The sequence below is a fragment of the Prionailurus viverrinus genome, unplaced genomic scaffold, assembly GCF_022837055.1.
Source record: "Prionailurus viverrinus isolate Anna unplaced genomic scaffold, UM_Priviv_1.0 scaffold_33, whole genome shotgun sequence".
Lineage (NCBI taxonomy): Eukaryota > Metazoa > Chordata > Mammalia > Carnivora > Felidae > Prionailurus > Prionailurus viverrinus.
Window position 1 is genome coordinate 6,991,794 of NW_025927604.1, and position 19,809 is coordinate 7,011,602.

The 19,809-nt window shown below is 39.5% G+C and overlaps 1 protein-coding gene across 4 annotated transcripts in view; it reads right to left on the minus strand.

Moving 5' to 3' along the window:
• The window catches only part of ADAM17 (ADAM metallopeptidase domain 17), a 53,196-nt gene that overhangs the window by 20,940 nt on the left and 12,447 nt on the right, over positions 1 to 19,809 (minus strand). For 2 of the 4 annotated variants that reach the window (XM_047845261.1, XM_047845263.1), the window contains 8 exons: positions 15,384 to 15,514; positions 14,488 to 14,576; positions 9,675 to 9,843; positions 8,073 to 8,206; positions 5,182 to 5,271; positions 3,032 to 3,145; positions 886 to 1,030; positions 690 to 778 (listed from right to left, as the gene is read on the minus strand). In XM_047845261.1, the coding sequence (XP_047701217.1) occupies positions 690 to 778; positions 886 to 1,030; positions 3,032 to 3,145; positions 5,182 to 5,271; positions 8,073 to 8,206; positions 9,675 to 9,843; positions 14,488 to 14,576; positions 15,384 to 15,514 (961 nt within the window). Of the gene's footprint in view, positions 1 to 689; positions 779 to 885; positions 1,031 to 3,031; positions 3,151 to 5,181; positions 5,272 to 8,072; positions 8,227 to 9,674; positions 9,844 to 14,487; positions 14,577 to 15,383; positions 15,515 to 19,809 lie in introns of those variants that run through there. The other 2 variants (XM_047845262.1, XM_047845265.1) reach the window with 2 other exon arrangements.

The window sequence follows — 19,809 nt, forward strand, 5'->3', positions numbered from 1 at the left end:
TTCCTAATGGATCTATCTGGGCAAAAACAAGATCCTAAAATCTTCTAGAGGAAAAAACTGGTCACATACAAAGGATAAAAAATCGGAATGACTTCAGATTCTAATAGTAACACAAAACAGTAGAAGATAATGGAGCGATGCCTTCAAGCACTGAGAAAACTTAATTATCAATCAAGTTTAAGAGTAGGGTAAAGACATTTTCGGATATGTAAAAATCTCAATTTGCCTCTCACGTATGCTTTCTTAGGAAGCTCTGGAACATACGCTACACCAAAATGATGGTATAAATCAACAGAGGAAGAAGATGAGGTTCAGGAAATGACGGAGTATGGAGAGGTCTTCAAATGACAGCTACACAGCAGGACCAGGAGCCTAGGAGCCACAGGATGAAGAGTTCGGGGCAGGGCGGGGGCGGGGGGTGGGGGGGAGGAGGGGGCGGGGTGTCTTTAGGAGAAACAATGGCCCTGGGTAGGGGGGGTCTCAAAAGAAATCTCACAGGTAATTTTATCTTTTCCTTTGTATTTTTTATTTTCACATTTCCCACCAAAACACATGTTATTTTTTTAGGTGGAAACAAACTAACAAAAGCATGTATTACTTTTCTAAAAGATACCTACGTAAATATATAAAGTTGAGGTTCTACCACAATAAACTCCAAATCTATCCTTTTAAAAAATAAGAGAACATACCTTTGTAAGGATGGTTTTACCATAATTTTTTGTGCTGGTCAAACCACTATTCAAATAGATATTCTTCTTTCCAATTGGACTATAGTAAGCTAGAGGACAAAGGAAACAGAGACAGATTGCTCATTTAACACAGAACTACAATACAATCTACTCAGTCTGCCATTCTCACACAGCCACACAACAAATGGAAACTTACCCTTTGGACAAACACCTCCGTGGCTGTTTGCTCTGGGAGAACCAACGTAAGCTAATCCAAGAGTTCCCATATCAAAATCTTGATAGGTGAAAAGATGTGCGAGGCAGACTTTAGATGCTTCCTCAGCTATATCAAAGCTAAATTGCTTTGAGAAAAAAAAAGTATTCTTAATTCGATTAACAATGACATCAGGCTAAAAGACGTTTCAGCCAGACACTGGGGAACGATAACATACGACTGACTGCACTTCTGCTTCAGCCCACAAAACTGAGTACACACTTCTCACCCACCTGCACACGTTAAGGAACGGAGTGCTGTCTAGTGAGGGAGGAGGGTATGATAGGGAAGAGCTTGGCAGCTTGTTAGAACAGCTCAAAACTAAGAGAGCTAGTGTGCAGACATGCAGCCTGGCCCTGAAGACATTCCACTTCTGTCAGTCTCAGTGCTTGAATATTCCCTTCAGGGGATGTAGAACCTCATACCAAAATGGATCCCTCTAAAGTATTTCAAGGATTCTATTGGTTTTATAGGGTTTTTCCCCCTATTTATTTTTGGTAATCTCTACACCCAACATGTGGCTCAAACAACCCCAAGATTAAGAGTCGCATACTCTTCTGACTGAGCCAGCCAGGTGCCCAGGTTCTGCAGGTTTTTCTTTCTTTTTTTAAGTTTGCTTTGGTTTTTCAGCCTCCAGAACTATGAGAAATAAAATTCTGTTAAGCCCCCTGGTCTGTGGTGCTTTGTTACTAGCAGACCTAACACACTAACTCACTTGGTGAGCCTCTTTAGAAGTCAACGGTGCTAGGGGCGCCTGGGTGGCCCAGTCAGCTGGGCGTCCCACTTCAGCTCAGGTCACTATCTCAGGGCTCATGGGTTCAAGCCCCACATCGGGCTCTGTGCTAGCAGCTTGGAGCCTGGAGCCTGCTTCGGATTCTGTGTCTCCCTCTCTTCCTGCCCCCCCACCGCTCATACTTCTCTCTCTTTCTCTCAAAAATAAACAAACATTAAAAAAAGGGGGGGGGGGGGAACAGTGCTGTCTCAACCTCTGGAATGGCAGTGAAACACAGCAGATAAGGCATGTAGGGTACTATACGATGAAGCACTCCATCGATCTCAACTTGGATGAAGAGTTGGGAATATCCTTTAATTCAAGCTTTGAAAACTTAATTTTTGCCTTGTGAGACTGATGAGCCATGCTATGCATGGCCTAACCCATGGAGACTATTAGATAAATAAGCATTGTTAGAAGCTGCTGAATTTGCAGTAACTTGTGAGAGCAACCATTGGACACCAATACACTTACTAACATATTAAAGATCACTATCACTTCATAGAAGGTCATTTTACCACAAAGCAACAGCATATACAAACCCAAGACACTGAAATCATGTGGCAAAAAGGATCAATCATACCCTGTCAAGAATCCAAATGGCAGAAAATGATTAGGCTACCTTTAGATTTATCACCAGAATAAAGACACAAAGATTTTTATTTTTTTCCAGTGTTTTTTTTTTGAGTGAGAGAGACAGAGAGCAAGCAGAGGAGGGGCAGAGAGAGAGAGAGAGACACAGAATCCAAAGCAGGCTCTAGGCTCTGACCTGTCAGCACAGAGCCTGATGTGGGGCTCAAACCCAGGAGCCGTGAGATCGTGACTTGAGCCAAAGTTGGCTGCTTAACTGACAGAGCCACCCAGGTGCCCCAAGATACAAAGATTTTTAAATCCTGTAGAAAACTTTCAGATCTCCAAGTTATATTTCTACTAATACACTGTCACACTGTTTGACATGTCCTGGCCTAGGAGATCTACTGATGAGTTTCAAAGAAACCTGCACAAAACGGTGTGCAAAAAATGTACATATTGGGTATCCATCTACTTTCTAAAGTCCCAACACTTCACTAGGTTCTCAAAGATACTAAGTTTAAGAAGCACCACTCTCAAGCATTTTTCATTTTTACAACTTTTTGGCCCATTGTGCTGTCTGCCTGGCTGCAGGGGTGAGGTCACTGCTGGATTGGGCGGGGGGGAAGCTGCTCCTGATTTTCAATAACCTTTGTTGATGCGCCCCTTCATTAATGCAGACACACCTCGTGTATTAGGAACCGGAAAGGATGCTCACAAGGTCCCACTAAGGACTCCACCACCTACCTCTAGCAACATCTTCACATCCCAAGCATCCTTTTCTTCATTTGGATAACTTTTTGCCATGTTATAGTGCCTTTCACCAGGTTTCACATCTTGTGGAGACTTGAGAATGCGAATCTATACTTAAAGAGACGATACACTTAGAACACTTCAGAAAAAAAGTCAGAAGACTCTGAAATAATACTGCACTGTTTTAGCTATTCAAAATAAGATCACCTACCACTCTAGAAACAGTGTTTTAAACCCAAGTTCCATAAGATTCTTCAGCTCTAATATTCAATGTTTAAAAACAAACTGAGAAGCATATGGTATGGAAAACATGTAGGTCAGTGAATGATTTATCAATTTATAAATGTGCTTCTAAACTCTTACTTCCTTGGCATTGAGGAGGGCACCTGTTGGGATGAACACTGGGTATTGTATGGAAACCAATTTGACAATAAATTATATGTAAAAAAATATGCTTACTTCCTCTATATTTGGTCTGATAAAATGAGAACTTGGGTTCTATGAGCCTAAAATATTTATTCCAATATAATCAATGATTCAGAGACACAGAACAATTACATGTCTATCATTGCAGAGGAATAAAAGATTATAAAGGACAGGGGCTTTTCCTTGCACATACAGTAAAAATTCATGTTAATCCTGCTTTAATAAAAAAGGGAACAAAGGGTTTTCTCCAAAAGAAATGAAACGTTATCAACTGGTGAGTTTGTTTAGGAAAAAGACCTAAGCCATGCTCAGCTCAGCCGTTTCTGGCCTCTCTTCCGAATCTGCCTGCCTGGACAGAGTGTGTCTGGTCTGCCACCAAGCAGTGAGCTCACAGGGGAGGGCTCTGCCTCTGCGGCTTTGGTGGTAGGTGGTCAAGATCAATTCTGGGATGAAATAGAGGGAAGCCCAGTGCAACTGCCCAGCTAAAAACCACATCCTCCAACCCAAGTGCCATCGTTATCATAAAGCTGAGATTTTTATCTCCTATACTGCACCTATTTTTCCAAGTGGTTCCAAGTTCTTAAGGCAAAAAAGGAGTTTTATTTCTTGGTTCCCTAAAACTTGAACACAATGCAGCTGTTTTAAACAAGTGAGGCAGCTTTATATGTACCATAACGGAATAATCGCCAACATATTCGCAAAATGAAAAAGCAAGGTGCAAGAGGAGAGCAGACCACCATGTGTCAAATACACACATACACATACACATGCCATACATGCACAAAGTACTTTTAGAACGATACTTATGAAACTCGTGACATGGATGGCTCTGGGAAGGGGCTGGTTTGACAGTGGGCAGAGGCTGAAGAGACTTACTTTTCACTGGCTTTTGTACCATGTGTATACATTACCTATTCAGATAATAACTTAAAAGAAAATGCAAAACAGTAAAAGAGAATGGAAAAGGGAAAAATAATTCTCTTAGTTTTATACAAGTACTACAAACGTTTAACATTTATAAAGTATAGTATGATGCATGATTTCTAAAGTTTTTTTTTTTTTAAAAGCTCTAAATTCTAGGCTATAGATCCTATAAGAATATAGTTAATTTAATACAAACAGCTTGGAAAAAATAAAGATAATTTACACATTAAAATGTCTGTCGAAAGCAATAGCTGATTTCAGAAATCTTTGTAATCAGTCTTACCAATTTAAAACAATTTTTACTGCAAGATAAGATGACATTGAGACATCATTGCTGGACATACTCCATTGACAGACTACAAAAAATCAGAAGATTCTGGGGAAAAGAGACCCACTGGTTCTATAGGCATAAATGCCTTACAAATGTACACAGTATTTTTGAATACATTTTCTAAGGATTCAGCAGTATGTATCGGCATTCTGACTAAAGATGCAAAGCATAATCAAAAAAAAGTAAAACAATGAAGAGGATAAAAACAGTAAATCCTGAGAAAGAAGAAATCACAGCAATGTAAAAAAGCATTCTGCCTACAACAAGCCTAAGAACCAAAAACTTCACAATCTATAAATAATTATTTCAAAACGCTGCACAATTTATTAGATAAAAATCACTGGCATTTGAAAATATTTAAGATCAGAATCTAAGATAAGCTTCTGGACTCTGAATACAAGTGACAAATACTTAGATGGCATCACTCAGCTGAGTAATAAAAGCCACATCCGTTGGTAAGTACCTGCTCGATCTGTATTCCGTAACCTTTAAAACCCGCGTTGTCCCATGAAGTGTTCCGATAGATGTCATCAACTCTGTCAATAAGCTCTATCTGTGTTTATAAAAGAAAGACATGCATATGTTTACTACGCTTTGCAATGTAATATAAATTTTGTTGGGATTACAAATGCCAGTTTAGAGAAAATGGCACTGTAAAAGTTTCCACCAATTATAAAACAAACATTAAGATGTTATTCTTGGGGGGTGTGGGTGGCACAGTCAGTTGAGTGTCCAACTCTTGATTTGGGCTCAGGTCATGATCTCACAGTTCACAAGTTTAAGCCCCGTGCCGGGCTCTACACTGACACTGTGTAGTCTGCTGAGGACTCTCTCTTTCTCTCTCTCTCTGTCCCTCTCGCGCTCATGTGTGAGCTCTCTCCCTCTCAAGAATAAACTTCGGAAAAAAAAAAAAGAGAAGTTATTCTTCATCACTGACAACACTAACAATGATTCCTAGCCGCAAACATACTGCTACCAGAACCAAGAAGTGGGACAGTTAGGGGTGTCTGGGTGGTTCAGTCCCCTTCAGCAGCCGACTTTGGCTCAGGTCATGATCTTGCGACCATGAGTTTGAATCACACAGATTGTGTTTCTGTCTCTCTCTGCCCCTCCCCTGCTCATGCTCTGTCTCTTTCAAAAATAAATTTAAAAAAACATTAAAAAAAAAAAAAGAAATGGTACAGTTAATCTCAAATTTTAGGTTATCAATTGCACATGGAACCAAAATATCAAGTAACAGACTTTTTTTAAAAACTGCCGTTCCATTCAACCATAATACTGAAAGTTCAAAGTCAATCAACGTACCTAAAATATTCCCTTCTAAGAAGTAGTCTCTTCACTCTAGTTTTTAGCAAGAACCTCAAATGTCTTTCTCGGAAAGGAGGAACCCAAATAGCCAAGTTATGGAAAGAGCCCAAATGTTCATCAACTGACAAACAGATAAAGAATATATGATATATGTATGTATGTGTATGTGTATACCTCATATATACATATAATGGAATATTACTTGATCAAAAAGAATGAAATCTTATCATTTGCAACAAAAGTCAGAGAAAGATTAATATATGATTTCACTCGTGGATTTTAAGACACAAAACAGATGAACATAGGGGAAGGGAAGGAAAAATAAGATAAAAACAGGGAGGCAAACCATAAGAGATTCTGAAATATAGGAAACAAACTGGGGGTTGCTGAAGACGTGTTGTTGGGTTGGGGGATGGGCTAGATGGGTGATGGACATTAAGGAGGGCACTTGCTGGGATGAGCACTGGGTGTTGTATATAAGTGATGAATCACTGAATTCTACTCCTGAAACCAATACTACACTGTATATTAACTTGGATTTAAATAAAATTTAAAATTTCAAAAAGAAAGAAAGAGAAAGAAAGAAAAAAAGGAAGGAAGAAAAAGGAAAGGAAAGGAAAGGAGAAAAGAAAAGAAAAGAAAAGAAAAGAAAAGAAAAGAAAAGAAAAGAAAAGAAAAGAGGTGAGGAGCAGGGACAGATACTGCTCAATCTATCCCCGACCCTCCCTGGGCAAACCAGCACCAAGGACGAGGTAAAGAGATGGACAGAGGAGTGAGGCTCCACGTTCCTCCTTTCTTCTGTTCTCTGCTTTGGGAAGGGAGGCAGACAAAGAATACTGGGGGAGGAGGGTCAAGGATGATTCAAACTACGTAAGAACAAAATGCTCATTACCCATCTTTTCTTCAAGGAGACTATCCTATTGTTCAAAAACTGGCCAGATGAGGTTTGTTCCAGTAACTGTGAAGCACATTACAGATCTAAGAAACTGTTCTTTGCTTATAGTAAGTGTAAAACTAAAAAATACAATTTCCAAGACTAGACCTCTCATTCTATTCACATTGTGGTATAATGAACAAAAAAAGGAAATTAAGATCTTTTAATACAAAACCCGTATTGAGAAAGGAGCTTTTCCAAGAAAGAATCCCTTAATTCGGAACAAGAATTACAGTGACTTCACACACTACTCCTACTACCCTCATAATAAATTCTTTCACTTGACATTGGAAGGAAGGGAAAGAAGGGTGAGGGAGGGTACAAATGAAACACAGAGAACGGAACAAGCAAGGCAATGAGAAAGGCAATGAGAAAGGCCTAGGCTCTCGGATCATGAATAGCTGTATTCTCTTTTATTCCCTCAACAACAACATTTTGTCAGGGCCCAGTTATCATGACGAATGAGATCATATCAACAAAAAATGTCAATGAAATAGGATTCCCTTGGCTTTTCAAATTGTAACAGTAAAGGCTTAAAAACCCATGTCAGTACTTCTGTAATCTTTCCTTTGAATCTTTACAGTTATGACCTTGTAAATCCCATCTATTCCACGTATTTATATTCCAACAATTAGCTATTTTATACAACATAAAACAAGCAGACCATCTGCTCTGAAATAAACACAGAGGCGAAGAACACACAGAGGTTCATACAAATACTTTTTTTTCCACTCTGGAGCATACATCCATACATGAGTCACCAACAGGATCACGGCCATTATAGCAGTGATGTTTTCAGAAAGTTCACTTGAACAGAAGGGAAGCCTGCGTTATGAACTCTTCCTAAACCTAATTAATATGCATAAAAATTCTCGTGTGCAGAAAACAGTAGTTCAAAGGTAAAATGGCGTTTCAAATATTTGAAACTAGAACCTCTACAGAGTCATGTTAGGAACTTCAGAGAGCCCCCAAATATTTTAGGAAATGACAGGGCATCTGAAACAAACCTTGTTTCATCACATTTCACATCACAGCAGTCTTCTCCTGAATGGAATTCGCCTACCTAACTGGATCTTTGTGTCCAGTGACCTGATCCAGTATCAGATACTCACCAAGTAATTTGTAGTTGTGCTCTCTTCCCCTCTGCCCATGTATTTGTAAAAGCGATGATCTGCTACCACCAACAATTTACACGTGTTCTTCATGGGATTAGGGTCAGCTCTTCTCTTCACCCGATGAACAAGCTCTAATATGAATTTGTATGCACTATTAAATCAAAATTCATCAAAACAAGGAGTTTTTTATAGTAACGCTTTAAATCTAGCATACTTTTGAAACAAACATCATTTGTGCTTAGTATCTTTAAAGATATTTTAAACAAAAAAACAATTTGGAGGAAGACAGAAAAATGAAAAGTCATGTAAGTTTTAAAATCATAGAATTCAGGGACGCCTGGGTGGCTCGGTTGGTCGGCTAAGTGCCGACTTCAGCTCAGGTCATGATCTCATGGTCCGTGAGTTCGAGCCCCGCATCGGGCTCTGTACTGACAGCTCGGAACCTGGAGCCTGCTTCATATCTGTGTCTCCCCACCCCCGCTCTGTGCTCCTCCCCTGCTCATGCATGAGTGTGCACGTGCACGCTCCCTCTCTATCAAAAATAAACATTAAGGGGCGCCTGGGTGGCTTGGTCGTTGGGCGTCCGACTTTGGCTCAGGTCATGATCTCACTGTCCGTGAGTTCGAGCCCCGCGTCAGGCTCTGTGCTGACTGCTCAGAACCTGCAGCCTGTTTCAGATTCTGTGTCTCCCTCTCTCTCTGCCCCTCCCCTGTTCATGCTCTGTCTCTCTCTGTCTCAAAAATAAAGAAACGTTAAAAAAAAAAATAAATTAAAATAAAATAAACATTAAAAAAAAAAATTTTTTTAACGTGGAATTCAAAACCAAGGAAAGTGCCTCCTTAATTTCTAAAATGAGGATACTTTAAAAAGTACTTCAAGTAAAATAAACAACTAATTTACTTCTGGGCTATGAAACTGTCATTTTCTTCTAGAAGTCTACGAATTAACCAAAGTAATAATAAAACTATAAAGATAATCAGACATTAAAAACATTTATGGTAATAGATCATTTTCCTTATCAAATACAAAATTGAGAATTTATGTATTTATATGCTAAAATGTTAGTAATAAATTTTCTAAGTTTTCAAAAAATGAGGACAGTAGAGTATTTCTCCAAGATGGTTTTGTTTTAAAATGACTCTGAAGTGATCTGTCCCAAGGCTGATAGCCTTCTTTCTGAAAAGTACAGACCTCTCTTGGTACCAACTAATTTCTTATAAACTTATCTCAAGATTGTTCTCAATGGTACTATTTTCTCATTTTTAAATTATCCAAATAAAAAAACTCTCCTTCCTCACCACACCCACTTAAACATTATATGTGATCAATCCTTCTTTAATATTTACAAAAAAAAAATCCCCTCAGATTATTCAATTTCCCTTTTCTGCAGTCTTTTTCCAATCTTTATTGTTCCATTGTTTTCTAGTGTTTTCAATTCTTACATTATAGGCAAAAGAATTAAATTTCTGAGTAAAACTCTATTTTCAAGTCAAATACTATAATAACTTGATAATATTTTTCCCCCAATTAATAATCACCCCTACTGAAGACAGACATCATGCTTGCTTCTCATTTGAAAAACTATTTGTTAAGTCTTACCGTCAGGTGGCTCTCTGTCTACTAGCCCTTTTGGAAGCAACTCTTCATTATCCGCCTTTATATAACCACACACTTTTGGAGACTGCAGACGTGAAATATTCTTGATATCTTCAGATTTATAAACTAACATTCTTTTGTCTTTAGTATCATTAATTAGTCTCCAAAGTGGCTAAAATAGAAAACATAAATTGAGATGCAAAATATAAGAATTCCTCACCACTAAATTCTTAACAACATTCTTTGTTTCTAGATGACGTTCATTTCCAGGTTAAGTAAACCGATTAGTCATTTTATCAAAAATAAATCACCTCAATTTTTCTCAGAGTTTCTCTGCTGGTAAATAAATACATGGATTATTCACTCTTTGATTTTATGTATATATGAAAAAAGCATTATTTTGTACAAGTTATGAAACCTTTTAGAAGCTCCAGAAGAGAAAACACATAACCTTTTCCAATCATTCAAAACCATTTGTGTAGCGCCTGCTGCATACCAACCCTACTCTGGGTGACGGACGGCCTCTAGCAAGGAGGGAGACTGACTATGGTATTCTATTCCAGCTTCCTTGGTATCTTTGGGCCATGAAGGTTTTGCCCACAGAAGGCAAGACTGAAAACTCACAGCAATGTTACCTAAAACCTATTATCGCTTTCAAAAGAAAGCAGTTTCTAAAAAATCTTCACTTCTCCTATCACAAGGTCACAGTAAATCAGAGCTAACATACTTGAAAAGTTACCCAAGGCAAGAACAAAGTTCCTGTACGGATGCTGGTCTCATCAAAACTAGGCAGCTTGTGAGGAAAAGTACCAAAACGATATTTTATATACACACGTGCACACGTACACACATTTATATAATACACGTAACTTACGGAAATGAAAAGCTACACCACAAGGACATGACTTCACATCCACTAGGATAGCTGGGATCAAAGACAGGTAATAACAAGTACTGGTGAGGATGTGGAGAAGTCAGAAGCCTCACATACTATGGAATGTAAAATGGTAGAATGTGAAGTGCAGCCACTAGGGAAGACAGCTCAGCAGTTCCTCAAAAGGTTAAAAATAGAGATACCATCTGACCCAGAAATTCCACTCCCACTACAAACCCGAGAGAAAATATACACTCACACAAAAACTTTTGTTCACAAATGTCCACGACAGCATTATTCACAACAGCCAAACAAGTGAAAACAACCCAAATGCCCAACTGATGAATGAATAAGCACAATGTGACACACCCATGAAATATACTATTATTTGGCAATAAGAAGAAATGAAGTACTGACACGAACCACAACATGGGTGAACCCTGAAAACATTCTAAGCGAGGGGTGCCTGGGTGGCCAGTGAATTCAGTGTCTGACTTCGGCTCCAGCCATCATCTCACAGTTCGTGGTTCAAGCCCGCATGGGGCTCTGTGCTGACAGTGTGGACCCTGCTTGGGACTGACTGACTCTCTCTCTCTCTCTGTCCCTCCCCCAACTCGTGCTCTCTCAAATAAATTTTTAAAAAATAATAAAAATTAAAAAAAAATAAAAAACATCCCAAGTGAAAAAAGCCAAACACAACAGACCACATATTGTGATTCCATTTACATGAATGACCAAGCAAATCTACAGAGATCGTGGATTAGTGTTTCCTAGGTCTAGGGAAGTTGGGGGCAAAGGGTGGCGGGCTGCTAAAGAGTACAGTGTTTCTTCCGGGGATGATGAAAATGTTCTAAAATCGTTGGGTGGTGATGACTGCACAGCCCTAGGATACACTAAAAGCCAACGAAGTACACATTTTAAATGTGTGAACTGTACAGAATGTGAATTTTATCTCAATAAAGCTGTTAAATATAGTTGACTCTAGAACACTGAGGGGTTAGGAGTGCTGACACCCCCATGCAGTTGAAAATCCACCACACGTACCTTTTGATGCCCCCAAAACAAATACTAACAGCCTACTCTTGACCAGAAGCCTTACCAACAGCATAAACAGCTGATTCACATATGTTGTACATTACATGTATTGTATACTATATTCTTACAATACCTAACTTTCCCTTAATTTTTTCATTTCTAGGCCACATGGTTCATCTGTGTTTTCAAACTACTGCAAATCTCCAAACAATTTTCTAATATATTTATTGAAGAAGACCTGCATGTAAGTGGACTTGCGCAGTTGAAATCCATGTTGTTCAACAGTCAAGTGTGTGTGTGTAGTGTGTGTGTATGTGTCTTCTTTCATAATCCATGTATGGAGTAGATTTACGAAACAAGACAATGGGGCTCCTGGGTGGCTCAGTCGGTTGAGTGTCTGACTTGATCAGCTCAGGTCATGATCCCAGGGTTGCAGAATCAAGCCCCATGTCAGGCTCCTCGCTGAGCTCTCTCTCTCTCCCTCTGCCCCTCTCCCCTGCTCACGCTCTCTCTCTAAAATAAAATTTTAAAAAAAAGAAAGAGATGGTGAACCACAGGGCTAGCAGAAACCTCAAAAAGTTACCTAACCAACTTCTTGGTTGTAGGGACCGTCATTTGGCCTACAAACAGGAAAAGAGAAAAATGTTTTCTTCTGGATCAAACATCTCTAAATTCATATTAAGAGTTTCCTAATACAGCCAGTCTAACACAGAAAAAGATAGCAGGCTTTGCGATCAAAGATATCTGGGTTCAGACCTCAACTGTACCCCTGCTATGTGCCTTCAAAAAGTAACTTATCTGAACATAATTTTTTTCATGGGGTAAAGTACTGATACATCTATCTTAAAGATAACATAATGAATCTAGTTATATATTAAGATTTCAAGACAAAGGCACTTACTATTACTACTAATAGAAGCAAATCCTATTATCACCATTATCAACAAGCAGCCAGAAAAAGTCAACTGATGAACAACTAATTGAGAGGCAAGAACCTTAACTGATCCTAAATTGGGAGGGGGAAGATCTATGGAGGAGATTTTGAGGATGACTAGAGATCTGGACTATGTGTTGTTAGATAATGCTACAGAATTATTTTCATTTTCTCAGGTGTGTTTATTGTGGCTATGTAGAAGAGTACGTTTAATGTTAGGAGACGTACACTGAAGCATTTAGGGGTAAAGTGTCATGATGTCTGAAACTTATTTTCCCTTTGAGGGGAAAAAAAAGAATAATAAAGCACACGTGGTAGTATGCCATCAGTTAATGAAAGGTCACAGGGTATCTATAAAGTCCTTTTGTAAATCTGAACGTTTTCAAAGCAGAAAGGGGGGAGGAAAAACATCATCTTTTTTTTTTTTTTTAAGTTTATTATGTAGAGAGAAACAGAGAGAGAGAGTGTGTATGCACGAAAAGGTGCACGTGCAAGTTGCAGAGGGACAGAAAGAGAGGGGGAGAGAGAGAATCCCAAGCAGGCTCTGCACTGCCAGAACAGAGCCCGATGCGGATCTCAAGAGCCATGACATCACAACCTGAGCCAAAACCAAGAGTCAGATGATTAACCAACTAAGCCATCCAGGCGCTCCAAAACAATCATCTTATGATTAAAGTTTAACCTAGGCTTATTCATATAAACCTTATTTATAGCAAGCTTTGGTGATAAAATTAGTGATGGCTTAAAATGTTTAATGGTGATGTGTTAAAAATAAGATATATACATTTTCCTGTTTACTCTTATGTCTAAGATTTTAATACAATAATTTTTATATCAAGGTAACTGCAGATAAGAATTATGCAATAAAGAACATAAAAATCAGGGGCGACTGAGTGGCTTAGTCAGTTAAGCATCTGACTTGATTTTGGCTCAGGTCATGATCTGGTGGTTCAGGAGTTCAAGCTCTGCACTGGGCTCTGTACTGACAGTGCAGAGCCTGTTTGGGATTCTCTCCCTGCCACCCCATTCATGCTTCCTCTCTCTCTCTCTCTCTCAAAATAAATTTTTTATTTTATTTAATTATTGACAGAGAGAGAGAGCACGCATGAGAGGGGGAAGGGCAGAGAGTGAGGGAGAGAGAGAGTTCCAAGCAGGCTCCAATGTGAGGCTAGATCCCATGACCATGACATCATGACCTGAGCAGAAATCAAGAGTGGGATTGCTTAGCCAACTGGGCCACCCCAGGCACTCCTAAATAAACTTAAAAAATAAATAAATAAAAGGGGGCACCTGAGTGGCTCAGTCGGTTAGATATCCAACTTTGGCTCACGTCATGATTTCACGGTTCATGAGTGCAAGCCCCACATCGGGCTCTTTGCTGTCAGCACACAGCCCATTTCAGATCCCTTGTCCTCCTCTCTCTCTTTCTCTCTCTCTCTCTCTGCCCCTTCCCCATGTGCACGTGCACCCATGCTCTCTCTCAAAAATAAACATTAAAAAAAGTTAAACTTAAAAAAAGGAAATACAGGGTGCATCTTATGACAGCCTCTCAGACATGTAAAAAAAATATTACCTTTTTTACTATAAAAAATCATAATCATTTACTTCACTGGTAAAAACTTTAAATACAAGGGGAAAAGTAAGCATAATTAAAGACCTTTGTCTTTTTTTTTTTTTTAAAGTTTATTCCTTTGAGAGGGAGAGAGCATGAACACAAGCACGGGAGGGGCAGAGAGAGAGAGAGAGAGAGAGAGAGGGAGAGAGAATGGATCCCAAGCAGGTTCTGCACTGTCAGCACAGAGCCCAAGGCAGGGCTCAAATTCACGAACTATGAGGTGATAACCCAAGCTGAAATCAAGAGACACTTAGACCGAGCCACCCAGGTGCCCCAAAGACCTTTGCCTTCTTAAAACAAATGAGAAACAGCTTTTTATAACAGCTCCCCTCCAAAAAAAATTCACACGTAGATTTACCTCTATATTATATTCTGCCCCATCTGTGTTGATTCTTACTGTAATATCATCATCTCCTATGTGGGCTAGAACTCTAGAGTCAGGCTCACCTTAAAAGAAAAAAACATTCCATCATTAAGAAATACTTATATCAAAAACTAAACTATGCACCAGTGTCAATACAAATCAACCAAGCCCTTCATCAGAGTGGAATCTGCCTAGGGACTGTAGAAATCTACACCAAAGAAACACAGGCCCCAGCGAGCAGCAAGGTATTCACACTCCTAAAGAGTAGCCTCAACTCATTTAAAACCTCTTTCCCTCAATCCTCCTATGAGAATTATCTAGAGCGTGTTACAGACAAAACAAAAAACAAAGGTGTAGATGCTCTTCTGGAATAACTTTACCTACTTTTGGTTAAGAAAGAACTAAGATGAGGCAAAAAGCACGATCTGGATTATACAGGGCTTGAACTGCACTATTTGCAGATTTTAATGCCATTTCTTTTTTCTGCAAAGGAAGTTTCAGAAGTAAACCACAATTGCTTGTTTGATGTAGGTCTTAAAAAAGTACTTAACAGGATCGTAAAGCCAATTATTTTATCTTTTAGCTTCCCTGTTTGAAATCTCATAAGGGAAGCCTACAATCCTTTCCTAGAGTCAGGAGGAGGTTAGATTCTTATCACTTGAGAGGAAATTCATTTTAATCATTTAAACAGACAGTATACGTGCTGAATAATACCCATTTATTCCTGTCTGAATGTTCCCGCTTTCAAACTTATATACCTCAAATAAAACAAAGAATGGCACTTCTTTGACATCCCCTCTTCCCCCCACCAAAAAAGAACAGGCGATCAAGCGAGATCCAGACACCCGACACCCGGGACACAAGGGCAAACAAGCAAGCTCCATACTAACCGACCACGTGTCCAGTAAAGAAGTCCTGCCACTTGACGGCATACTCGCTTTCGTCTTTACCATCTACCACCACGACTTTGAAATTCTGGGAAAAGCGTTCAGTACTTGACGTCAGGTATAATTTAAAATGCCTAAGGAAAGATTGTGTCCATATTTTACTCAAAGCACATTAAAGTTTCGCACAGAATTTTACTCCAAGAACATGAAATTGACGTTTCTTTAAAAAGCTGACAAAAGAGTTGACATTAATAAACGACTATGCAAGTTACAACTACTATTTTACTAGGTACTTAGTGTTATATCCCCGATAAAGACAAACAGACTAATTTCTTTAACTGTAAGAATTTGGCAAACAGGGGGCACCTGGGTGGCTCAGTCGGTTAAGCATCCGACTTCGGCTCAGGTCACGAACCCATGGTTTGTGGGTTCAAGCCCCGCGTCGAGCTCTGTGCTAACAACTCAGAGCCTGGAGCCTGCTTTGGATTCTGTGTCTCCCTCTCTCTCTGCCCCTCCTCTGCTCGCCCTCTGTCTGTCTGTCTGTCTCTCTCTCTCTCTCTCTCTCTCTAAAAAAATAAAAGCATTAAAAAAAAAAAAGAATTTGGCCAAGAAAAAAAAAAAAAACCAGAATTGCGGGGGAAAAAGGATTTAAAGAATTTATGCATTCATCTTTTCTGGAGACTGTGAAGCGTAAGGAAACACATGGAGCACCTGGGTGGCTCAGTCGGTTAAGTGTCCAACTTCAGCTCAGGTCACGATCACATGGCTCATGGGTCCCAGCCCCATGTCGGGCTCTGTGCTGGCAGCTCAGAGCCTGGAGCCTGCTTCGGATTCTGTCTCTCTCTCCCTGCCCCTCCCGTGTTTGTGCTCTGTCTCTCAAAAATAGATAAACACTAAAAACATTTTTTTAATAAGGAAACCCACATCTAGACAATTTAAGTTAAAATCCTGCTTGTCTGAAATATTTATCAGAGACTGATATTACTAGACACCACTTACTGAATACCTGCTCAGCACTACACACTTTCTTTACGCTTAACACAGTAAAAAGTGAGGATTGGAGGCTCATCAACATACTCAAGGTTACACAGCTAGTAAATGATGAAACTGGAAACTGGGTTTATTTCAAAAGCCCGTGCCATCCTGCCTCTAGCAATCAAGCTGGTCTTACTGCTGTGCAAAATTAATAAATGCTACTTTCTATATTTAAAAGCACTCAAGCTTTTTTTTTCTCCTTCTAAAGAGAACCTATCTTGAAAAAAATTAATCCACAATTACTATCAGGAAAATAAATACAAGGTATCCAACACGAACATTAAAATACATACACCAGTTCTTTAGTTGGCTTAATATTCTTTTGTTTTCTACCAGTTTCAGTCCTGACATAAAATCTGGGTGTGGTGAGCAAGAATTTTTCAATTATTCTTTACCCTCTCAGTGTGCCCAAGAACACCGAAGATAAAGATGTGATTCATCTCAACCACAGGAACAAATTTTGTCAGGTGTGGGGTTAAAACCATGAAATGGGGGCGCCTGGGTGGCGCAGTCGGTTAAGCGTCCGACTTCAGCCAGGTCACGATCTCGTGGTCTGTGAGTTCGAGCCCCGCGTCGGGCTCTGGGCTGATGGCTCAGAGCCTGGAGCCTGTTTCCGATTCTGTGTCTCCCTCTCTCTCTGCCCCTCGCCCATTCATGCTCTGTCTCTCTCTGTCCCAAAAATAAATAAACGTTGAAAAAAAAAAAAAACAAAAACAAACCATGAAATGTTAATTCCCTGTGGGTATGCGTAAGTCTGAACTGCCAAAAAGAAGCTAGACTGGGACTGTCTCCATGGTAACATATCTTTTTAACTTTTTGTGCATAACAAAGTAGTTTTAGTTTGCTTGTGGTTTTTTTAATGGTCAGAGGGAGAGACAATAGGACATTATTTCAGAAACCCTTGAAACATTTGCTCCTGTTATCCTAAAACATATCTTCCCACACACTCACAGCTACGAACTTTTCCCCGTCAGTTATGCCGAGGACTCTGAAAGGAAAAGCATCCTATTGTAAATGACTTATTTAGTTTCAGAGTCCCCTGGCAGTCTCAATATTACTTTTATTGAATGTTCTTTCCAGAAAAATCACTGGACTCCCACTCTTTGTTTTCGACATTAAAAATCTGTTCTTCTGCAAAGACAAGGACCAAGAAATGGTACCACTGTTTTCTGACATTCCAATCTTCACCTCTGAGCTATAAAAACCTCCGACAGGATAGGTCAGTCGGAATTTAGATCTTGCTTTGTCCTACCAAAATTATGTGAAATCACGTACTTAGAGACTTCCTTCAGCAGTTTTGTTTCTCTCAGTTTTAAGGATTTACAGTAACTACAAACTAGTGTCAATCCACCTGAATTAATGGGGGCGCCTGGGTGGCTCAGTCGGTTGAGCATGAGACTTCAGCTCAGGTCATGATCTCGCAGTTCGTGGGTTCGAGCCCCATGTCAGGCTCTGTGCTGATGGCTCAGAGCCTGGAGCCTACTTCAGATTCTGTGTCTCCCTCTCCCTCTACTCCTCCCCAGCTCATGCTCTGTCTCTGTCTCTCAAAAATGAATAAACATTAAAAAAAAATTTTTTTAATCCACCTGAATAGTATTTTCCTATCCTTTTCTGTATAGATAATACAATGACTAATTAAATCTGTCACCACACAGTTACAAATTTGTTTTCTTTTGATAAGAACTTCTAAGATCCACTCTCTTAGCAACTTTCATATATACAATATTAATTATAGTCACCATGCTGTGCCTTACATCCCCATGACTTATTTATTTTATAACTGGAAGTTTGCACCTTGTAACTATTTTCAATGGTCCATTCAGCTGGATATGGAAGTTCCAATGTTACTTCCATTTCTTTATCAGTTCTAGCCCCCTTCAAGTAACTCGAGATATTTCACTCTTAAGAGGAACAAGGGGTGCCTGGGTGGCTCAGTCGGTTAAGCATCTGACTTCGGCTCAGGTCATGATCTCACTGCTTGTGGGTTTGAGCCCCATGTCTGGCTCTGTGCGGACAACTTGGAGCCTGGAGCCTGCTTCAGATTCTGTGTCTCCCTCTCTTTCTCTCTCTCTCAAATATAAAATAAAGAACATAAAACAAAAAATTAAAAAAAAAAAGAGGAACAAATACCTAAATCTTTTTAAGGGTAACATTATCAAAAAGTATTAAAACAGGCACGCCTGGGTGACTCAGTCGGTTAAGCCTCCAACTTTGCCTCAAGTCATGATCTCATGGCTCGTGAGTTCAAGCCCCACATCAGGCTCTGTGCTGACAGCTCAGAGCCTGGGACCTGCTTCAGATTCTGTGTCTCCCTCTCTCTCTGCTCTCCCCTGCTCTCACCCTGTCTCTCTCTCTCAAAAAATAAATAAACATTTAAAAAAAAGTATTAAAACAGTATTTTTAACTTTTTCATTACTTTAGAATAATAGTATTTTTTGATTTATGAAATAGAGGAAATGTAACTTCTAGGCATATTTCAAACAGTTTTTCTTCATAAAATTACTTTTTAAATCCTCTTACAATTTCTCAGTGCTTCCATGCTTTTCAACTGCTAATAGTCACACACACATTGTGATCATAATTCTATGATCATGGTTTAAATTACTCTGCCTTTTACTACTATCCAGAAAATCTAATCATTTACCATCACCATCAAGTAATGAGTGACTTCATATTGGTAAGTTCAGCTGTATATAAACAGATCATTTCAAATACCCTAATTTTTTTCCTTTTAACAACAGAGTGTAACAGAAAGAAGGGGTGTGGGCTTTGGAGTCTGACAAACCTAGTTTAGTTAAATCCTGTCTCCACCACTTGCTTCATGCTTGATCTTGGCCTTAACCTCTGAACCTCTGAACCTTCATCTACAAATGAAAATAATACCACCTACTAACTGAATGGTTTCCAGAGTAAAATGAAATCAACTATTTTAATGTAACTGGTCCAAAGTTATCGTTCATTGTTAGATACATTTCCACTTAAACATCTGAGATGGAAACTGTAAAATAAATTACAAATTTCTCTGCTGCCTTACACAGAGATGATAATAGGTAGATATTGTTGAACATTTTCTTTTTTTTTCAACGTTTATTTATTTTTGGGACAGAGAGAGACAGAGCATGAACGGGGGAGGGGCAGAGAGAGAGGGAGACAGAATCGGAAACAGGCTCCAAGCTCTGAGCCATCAGCCCAGAGCCTGACGCGGGGCTCGAACCCACGGACCGCGAGATCGTGACCTGGCTGAAGTCGGACGCTTAACCGACTGCGCCACCCAGGCGCCCCTGTTGAACATTTTCTTAATGAATCAATGGCATCTATGAAGCAGGAAAGAATATGGAAGGCTACGGGAGTATTCTCCTCCCCAGAAAAGTTTCTATGAGGTACCTCAAACCTA